The sequence below is a fragment of the Triturus cristatus genome, chromosome 2_2, assembly GCF_964204655.1.
Source record: "Triturus cristatus chromosome 2_2, aTriCri1.1, whole genome shotgun sequence".
NCBI lineage: Eukaryota > Metazoa > Chordata > Amphibia > Caudata > Salamandridae > Triturus > Triturus cristatus.
Genome location: NC_140582.1, coordinates 332,273,876 through 332,288,614, shown reverse-complemented (window position 1 = coordinate 332,288,614; position 14,739 = coordinate 332,273,876). Strand labels below are relative to the sequence as shown.

At 40.1% G+C, this 14,739-nt stretch overlaps 1 protein-coding gene across 3 annotated transcripts in view; it reads left to right on the top strand.

The window, feature by feature from the left end:
- The window catches only part of GSTCD (glutathione S-transferase C-terminal domain containing), an 841,775-nt gene that overhangs the window by 692,221 nt on the left and 134,815 nt on the right, over positions 1 to 14,739 (top strand). For all 3 annotated transcript variants that reach the window (XM_085641409.1, XM_085641407.1, XM_085641408.1), the window contains exons 9-10: positions 13,569 to 13,702; positions 14,275 to 14,305. In XM_085641409.1, coding sequence (XP_085497535.1) covers positions 13,569 to 13,702; positions 14,275 to 14,305 — 165 coding nt within the window. The remainder of the gene's footprint in view (positions 1 to 13,568; positions 13,703 to 14,274; positions 14,306 to 14,739) is intronic.

Sequence of the window (14,739 nt, the reverse complement as noted above, 5' to 3'; positions counted from 1 at the left end):
CATTGTTACTATTACATGTAGTAAATTTTCTCTGTTCCCATTTGGTTCCATTTTGAAAGATGATTTCTTTGCTTTTTTTGGTGAGAGGGCATACCTTGCATTTGCCACATGGATGGTGTCCGTGTATATTAGCCATTGCAGTGGATTGTTGTATATTCTCGATTCTGCGGGGTCTAGTGTGGACGATCATGTCTCGAATGCTCTTCCCTCTTCTATGCGAGAACATTGGTTTTGGTAGGTTCAGAGCTGCACTATTCAAGATACGCCAATGTTTATTGATAATCTTGGTGACCTGATTGGAGTTGGTATTGTATGTTGTAATACAAAAAGGTCTTTTTTCTTCTTCTTCAGATTTAGGATGGATGGGTTCAAGAAGGCTTTCCCTGCAGTTATTACGTGCTCTTTTATAGGCATTTTGTATATTTTTTTTAGGATAATGTCTTTTCTCAAGTTTGTCAGTTAGAGCCTTTGATTGGGTTTTAAAATCGCCGATTTCTGTGCAATTTCGTCGGAGTCGCAGGAACTGACCATACGGAAGATTGTCACGTAGATGTCTAGGGTGGAAGCTCTTGTACAAAAGGAGACAAATTTGAAATGTCGTTTTGAAATGCGTGGTGGTCATAAGTCTGCCATCCTTTGGTGATATGTTGAGATCCAGGAATACTAGTTCATTGTTGGAGATGGTGCTCGTGAACTTCAAGAAATCATCTTGGAGATTTAACCATGTAATGAAACTTTTTGCTGTGCTTTCGTCACCTTCCCAAATGATAAGAATGTCGTCGATATATCGCTTCCAGGTATTAATTTGTTTGAAAAAGGGGTTACTTTGATGTAAGATCTTAGTGGTCTCGAGATGGTGCACATAGAGACCAGCTATGCTGGGAGCAAAAACGCTCCCCATGCTGGTCCCGTGCTTCTGAAGGTAGAGAGTACCCTTATACTCGAAGAAGTTTTCTCTCAGTGCTAAACTGCAGCACTCCATGACGACATTTCTAGGTGTTTGATATTCCCAATCTACCTCAAAAAGGACTTCTTCAATGATGTCCAAAGTTTCAGTGTGGGGGAGACTGGTGTATAAACTTTCAACATCACAACTAATAAGTAGTAGTTGTTGTGGATCAAATGTGAGATTTTCCAATAATACCAGCACATCTTTAGTGTCCCTCAAGTAGGTGGATGTTTTCTGTACCATGGGTCTTAGGTATGCATCTGCAAATTTGGAGACTGGTTCCAGAATTGATCCGATTCCGGATACAATTGGACGACCTGGGGGGTTCTCCAATTTCTTATGTATCTTAGGGATGGTATAAAAGTATGGTGTTATAGGGGATTCTTGAACTAAAAAATCCCCCTCTTTTTTCGTTATCCATCCGTGTGTGAGAGCCTCTTCTACCATATTCATTATTTTGGTTTTGATTTTTTCGGCGGGATCCTGGTTTAGGACCTCGTAATTTCTCCTATCTTGAAGGAGACGTCTGCATTCTTTATCATATTGTTCCGTGGTTTGTATGACAATCGCTCCTCCCTTATCCGCAGGTTTTTTCACCAGATTGTCGTTGTTACTTAATTCTCGTATTGCATGTCTTTCTTCTTTTGTTATGTTTTGAAAGGTTTTATTTGTAGTGGTGTCAAGATTATCGAGATCTTTCATAACCGCTTTTTCAAAAGCAAGTAATTCGATTGGAAGGGTGCAGTTTGGTGGTGTAAAGCTGGATTTTAGTTTCAAACCTGTGTCTCCTTCTTGTATGGTGGAAGTCTCTTTGTTTTTGAAGAAGATTTGTAATTTTAATCTCCTTATAAATTCTTGTATCTCTTTGCATAACAAGAATTTATCCATATTTGATGTTGGCACAAAACCCAAACCTTTCTCCAATACCGAGATTTCTTCCGGGGTTAACTGCATGTCAGTCAGATTTACGACAAGGTTCATTTCTTGCTCGTTGTTGCTCTTGTCAGGCTCCTGGTTAATACTCGTGTTTGATCTTCTTCTCTCGGGGTCCAATGGACGTTGTTTCCTCTCCGATTTCTTCCCCTGTTCCTCCCTTGACGAGATCCTAAAAAATGAGGCTGTTCAAAATAGGGGAAATCTTGAGGTGGATAGCCCCACGGGGGATATGCTCCTTGTGGAGGTGGAAAAGGAGATTGTCCAAAAAACTGTGGTGGATACATTGGTGGACCTTGGAAATGTCCCCATCCTCTAGCTCTTTCTTGGTTGGGATATCTGTAGTTATTCCTTGGTCCTTGGAATCTTGGATTTTTGCCTCTACTTGACCCCGAACTGTTTGAACCGGTCTCAGATGAATCTTCGTCCGTTGTGTCTAGTTGATTTGTTCTGTAATCTTCTTTGATGTAAGGATACACTTTTTCATGGCTGAACCGACTTGTGTCTTTTTTTAGTTTGTTATATTTGCTTTGCTTCAACGTGGCTTAAAAATCATTCAGGGTTTTGTTTAATTCATCCAGATGTTTTTTCATACTGCTTGGTGATTCATAGCTTTTTAGTCTCACCTCTATAGCCTGAATTTCTATTTTGAGTTCTTGTGCCAGTCTGCTTGCTGTTTTAAGTATTAGTACGATCCAGTCTCTCGTGCAGTGCCATGATATTAATGACCAATCTTTCTTGAATCTCATGTCTTGCTGGAAGATGTATGGTTCGTTTCGGACGATTAGGCCTTGAGGTGCTGCATTTACCTTGAGATATTCCGACATTAGTAGGCCATGCAAAGCAGTTTTTATCTGAGTGCGTCTCAACTCTTCCATTTCATCCCAGTCATTATTACTGGTGGAGGGTTCGGTGGTATTCAGTCCCTCGAAATTCCCTAATGATGATAGAATATTTTCTATATCTTCGTCGGTAAAGGTCAATCCAGCACTGTCTGCCATGTTTTTTTAGTGTTGATTGATGTAAGGAGTGTGACTACTAATGGATCAAAAAAGCGAAGTATATAGGGTGACTCTCAGTTGAAAGACTCCTCAGAAAAGGTCTTCTTGAGTTTGAGAAAAGCTCCCACAGCTTACGCTGTCATTTAACGAAAATTAACAAAGAGAGGGAGTGTAGAGGATTCTTAGTAGAACCTACCTCCTATATCAGACTTTAAATAAACAATGTGGTTCTACTTAATGTGATATAAAAAATATTTTTCTATGTTTTATTGTTTTTCAATCGTGAATAAACAAGGTAGTGCCTTATTTGAATAAAGGCACTAAGTGTTTTTAAAATACCCCTCACACACTATGAATTCCCATAGTGTCATGCTTCATCATGGGGGTCTTCCCGTCCCTCTACGGGGCGGGGCGTGCTTCGACCAATATATATATATGGGAGCACTGTTGTTAGATGATGGAAGAAGACTATGTGTGAAGTGATGGTGAGTGTGATAGGGTACGTGAGTGAATACAAAATATTAAAAATCCCCTGGCTAGTGGAAAAAACAGACTTTATTCTATTCCCTAGCTGAGAATGTTAAAAATTGGGGTTGCGTAGGGGGTGTATGTCAATTAGATACTCCCTACTGGGTCAACATGTTTCGTAAGCAGTCCCCACTGCTTTACTCATCAGGACCTAAAAAATATATATGTCCCTACTACACTCAAAATTATGATAGGATTGTATGCCTATTCAAAATCTTCCAAAGATTGGGGAATAATTAAAGGTACATTGACCTTTGTTGATTGAAAATAGCATTTCCATCGACATCTGTAAAGATAAAAGTGTTAATGAAAAGGACATCTGTGAATTGTTCATGTCACCACAACTTCATACTGTGAAATTTTTGGCTGAAAGGAAAAATAGTGATATATTTTTCTATTGTCCAATGTTTCAATATTCATCGGTTATTTTGGCTTTTTGTATGGCCAGCATACGTGTTTACACATTTGCATTCCTTTCCTTCTTTTACACGAAGAGTGATATATTGTTCGTGAATGAATGCTGGATATATTTCACCAGTAAATTATCAATGACCAAATAACGATGTGCAAAAATATACTCGTTTTTTTCTTATTCGCAGCCAACACTCCCATTCATTCATCTACTTGTGGCAAAGCTTGTCGTCATGCTGTCTACTGGTAACTATGTGATTCAATTGTGGTAAAGATGACGGTTGCCTTGCAAACTGTTAGACTATACGAGCACACCTAGAGACCCATCTTGACATTTATGCAGTACTTAATAAAACTTGTAATAGCCTATTACGTGTGATCTATTTACGTAGCAAAAAAGTATACATACTTCCTTCGGGATGATTATCCAAATCCATGGGCTGGTATCAGAGAAAGGGGGCTTTCTACCAATTACTGTGGATAAGTAGAAGTATATTTTAGCAGAAGCGGCTACGTTCGCCGAATCGAGAGAGGTGGCAAAATAAGCGATGCCTACTTTAAAGACTTAGGCTAGTCTTACTTACATTTTGGTGATTCAAGTCTCACCTCAGCTTTCTGCCGATCCGCTCCGTTACGCGCCTCCCGGCTTCCGAGATGTATTTCAACTGAACTCGTTACTGCACCCTTCCAATCGAATTACTTGCTTTTGAAAAAGCGGTTATGAAAGATCTCGATAATCTTGACACCACTACAAATAAAACCTTTCAAAACATAACAAAAGAAGAAAGGCCTGCAATACGAGAATTAAGTAACAACGACAATCTGGTGATAAAACCTGCGGATAAGGGAGGAGCGATTGTCATACAAACCACGGAACAATATGATAAAGAATGCAGACGTCTCCTTCAAGATAGGAGAAATTACGAGGTCCTAAACCAGGATCCCACCGAAAAAATCAAAACCAAAATAATGAATATGGTAGAAGAGGCTCTCACACACGGATGGATAACGAAAAAAGAGGGGGATTTTTTAGTTCAAGAATCCCCTATAACACCATACTTTTATACCATCCCTAAGATACATAAAAAATTGGAGAACCCCCCAGGTCGTCCAATTGTATCGGGAATCGGATCAATTCTGGAACCAGTCTCCAAATTTGCAGATGCATACCTAAGACCCATGGTACAGAAAACATCCACCTACTTGAGGGACACTAAAGATGTGCTGGTATTATTGGAAAATCTCACATTTGATCCACAACAACAACTACTTATTAGTTGTGATGTTGAAAGTTTATACACCAGTCTCCCCCACACCGAAACTTTGGACATCATTGAAGAAGTCCTTTTTGAGGTAGATTGGGAATATCAAACACCTAGAAATGTCGTCATGGAGTGCTGCAGTTTAGCACTGAGAGAAAACTTCTTCGAGTATAAGGGTACTCTCTACCTTCAGAAGCACGGGACCAGCATGGGGAGCGTTTTGTACAAGAGCTTCCACCCTAGACATCTACGTGACAATCTTCCGTATGGTCAGTTCCTGCGACTCCGACGAAATTGCACAGAAATCGGCGATTTTAAAACCCAATCAAAGGCTCTAACTGACAAACTTGAGAAAAGACATTATCCTAAAAAAATTATACAAAATGCCTATAAAAGAGCACGTAATAACTGCAGGGAAAGCCTTCTTGAACCCATCCATCCTAAATCTGAAGAAGAAGAAAAAAGACCTTTTTGTATTACAACATACAATACCAACTCCAATCAGGTCACCAAGATTATCAATAAACATTGGCGTATCTTGAATAGTGCAGATCTGAACCTACCAAAACCAATGTTCTCGCATAGAAGGGGAAAGAGCATTCGAGACATGATCGTCCACACTAGACCCCGCAGAATCGAGAATATACAACAATCCACTGCAATGGCTAATATACACGGACACCATCCATGTGGCAAATGCAAGGTATGCCCTCTCACCAAAAAAAGCAAAGAAATCATCTTTCAAAATGGAACCAAATGGGAACAGAGAAAATTTACTACATGTAATAGTAACAATGTAGTGTATCTCATTTCATGTCCATGCATGCTTGAATACATAGGCATGACAACCAGACCAATTAAAGTAAGGATTGGTGAACACAAGAGTAATATAAAGTGCAAGAGAGGAACAACGAAAATGGCATCACATTTCCTGGAACTGGGCCATACACCAGATGACATAACCTGGACAGTAATTGAACAGATAACAAATGAAAAATACCTTCTAGAAAAAGAACAAAGATGGGTGTTCCGCCTTAAAACGAATGTCAAAGGATTGAATGATGATATCCCCTGGGGCCAACTGTAAAAAGAATTTAACCCCTAAGTGATTTCTCCAATCCAGCTATGACTTCTTCACATGAATAACATAAATACGAAAAAATGAATTCGCAATTACTATCGTTGTAAAATCATTACATCAAATGAACACAAAAGTAAGATTCCCAATTTACTACCTCATCAAAATTGGCTGGTTTCTCATTCCAAAGATTTCTCGGCCGGATGACAACAATTCGGTCATATTCGCAAAAGCGAGTCTTTTTCTCTATACATGAACCATCTGAGAAGATTTACAGCTTAGGTAATTGAATTATCTGTAGGAATACATCTTCACCCACCAATATTCACATATAACATCAGTTTGTGTGGATTTGACATGAAGGAACGGGTTATTGAACCAAGTTCCAGTGAATGAAATAGACCAGGAAGTGAGTATACCTTTGGAAAAACAAGCATTCCAATACGGATAGCCATTTTGAAAATATAACGCGCACTAGCTTATTTTGCTGTTCCTCGCCCCGCTTCCGGCAACGAGTTCAGTTGAAATACATCTCGGAAGCCGGGAGGCGCGTAACGGAGCGGATCGGCAGAAAGCTGAGGTGAGACTTGAATCACCAAAATGTAAGTAAGACTAGCCTAAGTCTTTAAAGTAGGCATCGCTTATTTTGCCACCTCTCTCGATTCGGCGAACGTAGCCGCTTCTGCTAAAATATACTTCTACTTATCCACAGTAATTGGTAGAAAGCCCCCTTTCTCTGATACCAGCCCATGGATTTGGATAATCATCCCGAAGGAAGTATGTATACTTTTTTGCTACGTAAATAGATCACACGTAATAGGCTATTACAAGTTTTATTAAGTACTGCATAAATGTCAAGATGGGTCTCTAGGTGTGCTTGTATAGTCTAACAGTTTGCAAGGCAACCGTCATCTTTACCACAATTGAATCACATAGTTACCAGTAGACAGCATGACGACAAGCTTTGCCACAAGTAGATGAATGAATGGGAGTGTTGGCTGCGAATAAGAAAAAAACGAGTAAATTTTTCACATCGTTATTTGGTCATTGATAATTTACTGGTGAAATATATCCAGCATTCATTCACGAACAATATGTCACTCTTCGGGTAAAAGAAGGAAAGGAATGCAAATGTGTAAACACGTATGCTGGCCATACAAAAAGCCAAAATAACCGATGAATATTGAAACATTGGACAATAGAAAAATATATCACTATTTTTCCTTTCAGCCAAAAATTTCACAGTATGAAGTTGTGGTGACATGAACAATTCACAGATGTCCTTTTCATTAACACTTTTATCTTTACAGATGTCGATGGAAATGCTATTTTCAATCAACAAAGGTCAATGTACCTTTAATTATTCCCCAATCTTTGGAAGATTTTGAATAGGCATACAATCCTATCATAATTTTGAGTGTAGTAGGGACATATATATTTTTTAGGTCCTGATGAGTAAAGCAGTGGGGACTGCTTACGAAACATGTTGACCCAGTAGGGAGTATCTAATTGACATACACCCCCTACGCAACCCCAATTTTTAACATTCTAAGCTAGGGAATAGAATAAAGTCTGTTTTTTCCACTAGCCAGGGGATTTTTAATATTTTGTATTCACTCACTTACCCTATCACACTCACCATCACTTCACACATAGTCTTCTTCCATCATCTAACAAAAGTGCTCCCATATATATATATTGGTCGAAGCACGCCCCGCCCCGTAGAGGGACGGGAAGACCCCCATGATGAAGCATGACACTATGGGAATTCATAGTGTGTGAGGGGTATTTTAAAAACACTTAGTGCCTTTATTCAAATAAGGCACTACCTTGTTTATTCACGATTGAAAAACAATAAAACATAGAAAAATATTTTTTATATCACATTAAGTAGAACCACATTGTTTATTTAAAGTCTGATATAGGAGGTAGGTTCTACTAAGAATCCTCTACACTCCCTCTCTTTGTTAATTGACTTATAGAGAAGGCAGATGATAGTGTGGTGATCCAAGGGTCAAGTTGTTTTTGTGTGAAAACGAGAGCTGGTTTCAGGGACTTGATGAATGGTTGTAGTAGCTGTCTAAAAGCAGTGTTTCAAAACTGAGTTTCTGAACTTTATCCGTGTATGTTATTTCTTATGGACTTGGTGAGGGTGGTGGCAAAGTAAATCATTTTGTGAGTGGCCTTTCCTGCCTATGACAAGGTGGTCATTGAAACATCTTTCTGTGAGTCTGCTTTCTGAATGTCTTCAAGGAACTGGGGAGCACCGCCTATATCCAAGAAACTAGAAAACAACCAGTTTTGTTTTTTACTATTGTGGCAGGCGATGGCTGCCTGAAGGTTTGGAGACGTTTCCTATATAAGGAAGGAGATGGTCTTCTTTATGTCTGGCTTGAAAGCGCAAGTGTCTGTACAACCTATTTAACAAATTCTTTTGAAAAGACTTAGAATGGCGTTTGTCCCTTCCTAGAGGAGGAGTATTTCTTCCTCACCTAATGCAATTGGCTGTTTGATGTATCATTCCCTCCTCCTTTGGGGTTGGATTGTTGCATTACATTGAAACATAGATTATTTTGCATCTGATAAAGTACACTGAAGGGCCTATTCACAAATTGCATTTTGTAGTACTTAAAGCAGTACTACTTACGTAGTACTAAATGTTATTCACAAATCTATGGGTGGATACCTCTACCTCTCCTGTCATTTTCCTTGCGGAAATCTCTGCACACCTAGCAGTAAATGTAAGGGGGGAATGGTTGAAAATAGGAAATATTTACTAAATGGGAGGGGTTTAGGGAGGGGCAAGCTAATACAAAAGCTAATACAAACACGTGCCCACAAAACCAGTAAGACCATTGATATTCACAGGCTACACTTCTAAAGTTACTGCAACCCTAAAGGTGTCAAAACAGGTGTAAATATGCTCCAACCCAGCCTTGGAGTAGATGAAGTACTACACATTACAACTTTCAGGTACTGTCACACACTCCCAAAGAAAACAATGAAGGCAGGGAAATAAAATAATGCTCCATGGGAACTAATGTTAAAATTGTTATTGTTTCAACAATTACACACACACAAATTTTAATATATACAATTGGTACTTATATATTTTATTATTCTAAAGTTAATAAACACAACATTTGTACAAATGTACTAAATATGAAATAATGTATTGATGGTTAGATTGTTGTAATTATTGTTTTTAAATATTTATCAACTAAATTAATATGTCAATTAAATCATTATATAATAATATTTAATATGAGTCTGCGCTGTAACATTTAATTTTATTAGTTTATTATTTCCAAGTTAAAAATAAATATTTTAGATGAATTTACATTGATATTTTACATTACAATATGCGTTAATATTGTTTCCTATAGGGAGACAATAGGGAGAACTCCGCCATGGGGGTTGTGACTTCCATCTACATCTGCAAAGTTACTAGTAGTAGCTTTATACTCATAAATCCTGTTGTAGGAGGCTTAACCCCCCTGATTTAAGGGGACGGAGACATGGAAATCTATGCCTAGGTGTAGTCTTAAATATACGTGAGAGTAAATATCCACATGCATATTTACCTTTTTTAATAGACCCCTAAATTTTATCTCACATATGCATCATATGCAGAATTTAATCGTTTTTTGCTTGTTTTCTTTTTATTGCATCAGGGTTTATCAATATTGCAATTAGGGATCAAAACCATTTGCAGACATTTCACATCGGGACAAACCTAGACGCGCTCTGGACCCCTTCTGTGTTTTTTAACGGGCCTTCCCCATTCCCCTGCTGCCCTCCCTACTGAGCCCACAACTACTTTGTCACTTATAACAGCAGCGGCACTGTTTAATTAAGCGCTGCAGTGCAGGTGGTGAAATGTCTGTCTGCATCATTAACAAAGGCCAAAGTCGGCATACCACTCAAAACTTCTATCAGACCCATTGGATTTTCCAATGCGTGTTTGTACACAGGATGGCAGAGAATACCTGACACTAATGATTGATAAATGCTGAAGGATGTTTACATTTATTTCCGGCTTTTACATTTCAGGGTCTATTTGACTGTTAGATATACTATACGTGTTCTTCAGTGTTTGTACGGTTAATAGATATTTATCAGCTGTTTAGTTTGGTTATTTTGTTTTCGTTATTGTGAAAAGAATTCGAGTTTGATGGTGCTAGAAATCTTTGTAGCATTTAATGTCTATTGATGGGTTTTTCCTAAGTACTTTTAAGTTGTACTTTGAGCTAGGTGGCTGCAGCTCCATAGTTCGACAGTATCACTAACCAGGTATATAGTTATGATGGCTGTGGTATGGTATGGTTAGACGAATTTTATATTAATGACACTAAGATGTATCTTGGTGTGGTGTGGGGGAATGCTGTTGAATAGGCAGTGCTGCAGTGTTCAGTCATTTATATGGCTTTGATTGCATGTTGCACGCAAGAGTATCAGGGGACCTGTCAAGCATTTTCTATCTGTGAAAAGTGAATTAGAGGTATAATTGGAAAGGTACTGTATAGTGAGTGTTCTTGGGTAAAAGGATGTAGCCTAAAGACTAGAGCGGTCGACTTCTAAGCTGGGGGACCTGGGTTGGAGTCTCAGCAGGGACGCTCAACATCCTATGATTGTGGGCAAATCACTTAATCTCCCTGTGCCTAACCAAAAACAAGCATTTGCAATGCAATAGGTCTCACATTTGCGATAGTTTAAGATATTGACGTTGTAAATGACAATGCCTTTTATTTATCTGTTTTGATAATTAACACATAAATAAATGACATTGTCATTTACAATGCCAATAGCTCAGACTCTTGTAAATGCGAGACCTATTTCACTTCAAAGAAGCGGCTGCCATTGATTTGATACCGGGATCCATTTTGAGTGGATGTAAGTGTTGATGCATCTGGAATATCTGGAAAGAACGCAGGGCACAGACTGCTCCCTGTTCCATTCTAGGATTTCTTGCAGAGCCGTTTTAAGGCATGGTCAAAGTGGGCTCTGGCCCAAAGCCCCAGACTTTCAGGGGGCCCTGTTCTGCCTTGATGACCTTGAATAATTCTTACACAGATTGTTTTATACAGCGTTTTCCTTTAATTTAATTTTAATGTGGATGACGTGTGGGAGACTATTTGAGACAGTTTGCAGAGAAATGTTTTTTGTTTTTCAACAATGTGCAGCATCCATAAAAAAATATTATGTTAGAGACAACCAGGACGTCACAAATGAGAAATGGGTGGGATTACAACTAGTATTTGCAATAATATGAATGAATTTGTATTCTAATATTGAAAATACGTCACTATTCTCGAAAACTAAGAGTAAACATATTTAGAATATGGATCATTCTGCCTGTGCACTGTTAGTGACATGGCCAAAGAGGGCATGAGACAGCTGTAATTGGATCTATAATCTAAAGCTGTTCTGAACAGGGGCCCCCAAATTACGTTTGGCCCAGGGCCCCCCAAAATCCTTAAGATGTCAATGAATTCTTGGGCTTCTACTAAAGAGTGAGTGAGTGGGTGCAGAGTGGTGAATCTGAGGGAGGTGAGAATGGCAGGGGACCATAAACGAGGTAGCAGAGTAACCTTTTAAAGAGAGAGTGAGTGAATGAATGTGTTCGTGGGAGAGGGGAAGAAGCAAGCACAGATGAGCATGCAGCTGCGGCTCCTCTGCTAAGGCGGAAGAGCGTCGCCCTACTGCTCTCTGAGCGGTGCAAAGGAAAAACAAAATGATAATAACAGAACGTTATTATCATTTTATTTTTAGTAGGAGCCAGTTTAGGGCGGGGCAGGGCTGGGCTTGCGTCAGAGGTAGGAGGAATGGTTGGTGCACCATAAGTACGCATGTCGAGTTGGCCAGCCATCTTGGGTGGGAGGTGGGACACCTGTGCCCCGTCTCACTCACAGTGGTTCTTTGACTGGTGGTTCTACATCGAACGAAACCCGACCAAGAAACTCTGGAGCAGTCTGCAGCTGCAGAGCTCGTGGGTTGGAAGACAAAGTTCTGGCAATTTTGCTCCTAATGCGGGATTATTTCTATTCCGACGTCTCGCTTGCGGCTTACTGATGAGTGCCAAAAAGTAAACACCCTCCAGAAGGCAAGTTATGTAGTGCAATTAATTCCTTACTTCTTTTTGCAAATAAGGGAATGATAACAACAGCCAATAGCACCCTGAGGCTAGAACGTTTAAAAGAAATGGGTTGCAAAATATGGATTTGCTGTTCTTGCTCTCTGTAACGATGCTTCAGCTGTATGATTAAGATGTAATCTGGAATTCCAAATCGTTTGGTGAATAAAATCTTGTAATCTTTTAATTACCGCCCATTTCAGACTTCCATGCTGGTTTCTAATCATAAATGTAAAAACTTCTGCAGTACGTGCAGAATTTAAATTGGAAAACACCATTTGTTCAGCTGTTTGACAGACCAGCCCATAAAATCAGAATACATGCAAAACTGAAGGTGCAGCATATTGAATTTCTTTTTCAGCCATTTTTTGTAATGAGCCGTGTACACATACAATGCAAATGGTAAATGTACACCATAAGGTAGAACATGGACAACTTTGCGGCTTGGATGTTACATTGTTTTAAGAGCTAGATTTGCACTGGCCTTTAAAATGCTCAAGGCAGCTGGTGATCTGTTATTGGCAAAGCAGTGCATCGACTTAACACATTCCGACACAAGGCACTTTTCAGTCATCTCATATATTTATAAATGTACCCAGCCGTGAGCCGTACCCTGAGACTCGTCTTTCAGCTAGGCATTTTGCACTTTCTTCATATCCTCTGTATGGCCCTTTGGTTAGTATAGTGCCTTGAGCTATGGTTAATAGAGTCTTGCCAGAGCTAGCTCCCAATGTTGGTCACCACAAGCTCTGGTGAGTCTGGCCCTCACAGTCCTCCGCTAGCACCCCATTAAGAGCTGCCTTGCAGGACAAGATGAGAGCACCTCTTTTGTCGCTCAGGCGCAACATCAAAAGTCTTGTGACATAAGTTCCCAGCGATATAACACTATTCAACCAAGTGGAGAGGAGTTGGTCTGAGGGCTAGGGCGGTCGACCTCGAATCTGGGGAACGAGTTAGAGTCTCGGCAATGACGCTGAACAGCCTGTGATTCTGGGCAAATCTCCCCGTGCCTAACAAAAATGAATGTGTCCTCATGTAATGCAACTGGTGCTATGTAAAACGCTCTGATACCCAATACGGGGCAAGTTTGCGCTATATAAAACTCTGTAAAAAAAAAAAAAGTACTCCCCCACCGTTTTCTGTGCAAGCCGCACAGTGATGCGCCACATCACAGGATATGAGGCGCTATGAAATGCAACAATACAATAGAATACAAGCTTTATGTGGACGTTAAAGCATATAACACCAGTGACCGTCTCTTTGATTCTCGCAGGTTGCCCTACACGCGTGCGGAGTAGCCACGGATATGGTGATCGAGCACTGCATCAACGCCAGGGCTGCCTTTGTCGTCTGCCCGTGCTGCTACGGTTTTATTCAGAACACAGTCAAAGCTACCTTCCCCAGGAGGTAAGTCCTCTCTGCGCACAGTTCCTAGACGTATAAAAAAAGCAAAGGAGGCCCTTGTTCTAGAGTTTTACAGAAAGAGGCGGTGAACAGTGGTTCTCTCCTACAGAGATTAAAAGCTGTGTTGCCCTATTTATTTTTTTATACCTTATGCCAAGAGTAGCTCAGTGGCGTGGGAAGCGATAACATGGGGAGTCACAAAAATCATCTCAAGTCTTGCAACAACACACAGCACAGGTATTTTCACACCAGAAGTTGGTGGGAGCGGCATTAAAGCCAGAAAAGAATGCTGAGATGGAGATGAACCGGGGCTGACCACATTATATATCAGTCTTTCACCATGGCCTCCTGTTCTGAATCATTGGAGGCCCACTAAAATAAATAGGAGATTAAACATGGTATGCTCCTGTGGTAGGAACAGATTGAGACCACCCTAGTTCTGCCTCCCATGCTGGAACGAACCTCCGGACAATAAAAATATGCTTTGCTTAGCGCTCTGTCACGGTAAGGGTGATTCTGTTATCTACCTGTGTTGTTTCTGTTGCTGACAGAATGTGTTTCCTTCTCTTTTTCAGTCATCGCTTCAAGGAAGTGTTATCCTACAAGGTATGTCTGCTGGGCGGCTGCGGTTTACGTATTTCCAGGCCCTTTTCATGTTGTTGCTGTTGTTTATGTGGGAAAAGTCTGCGTCTCTCTTCTAATTAGAGGGATGAGCGTGAAGCGAAGTGGCGTGTTTTGGTGTTTCGTGCCACCGCACATTCCTTTCTGTGATGCGTGTTTTCTTTATTAAAATACCCGTGGATCAAGTTTCCATTGTAAAGGTAAATAGGAAACACGTACATTTACAAAAAATGTTCCAGTGCCAATTCCAGTGAAGTGTGAGTATGTCTGATCTTGCCACACCTTAACACCCATGTTTGTCAGGCACGGGTGAAGCGAAGACAGCCTTCCCCGCGCATTTAGGGTGGATGGTGCGGTCCATGCTTGGTGCCCCATGATGCTGCATGCAATTAAGGGTACATACATTTTAGCATTCCCCA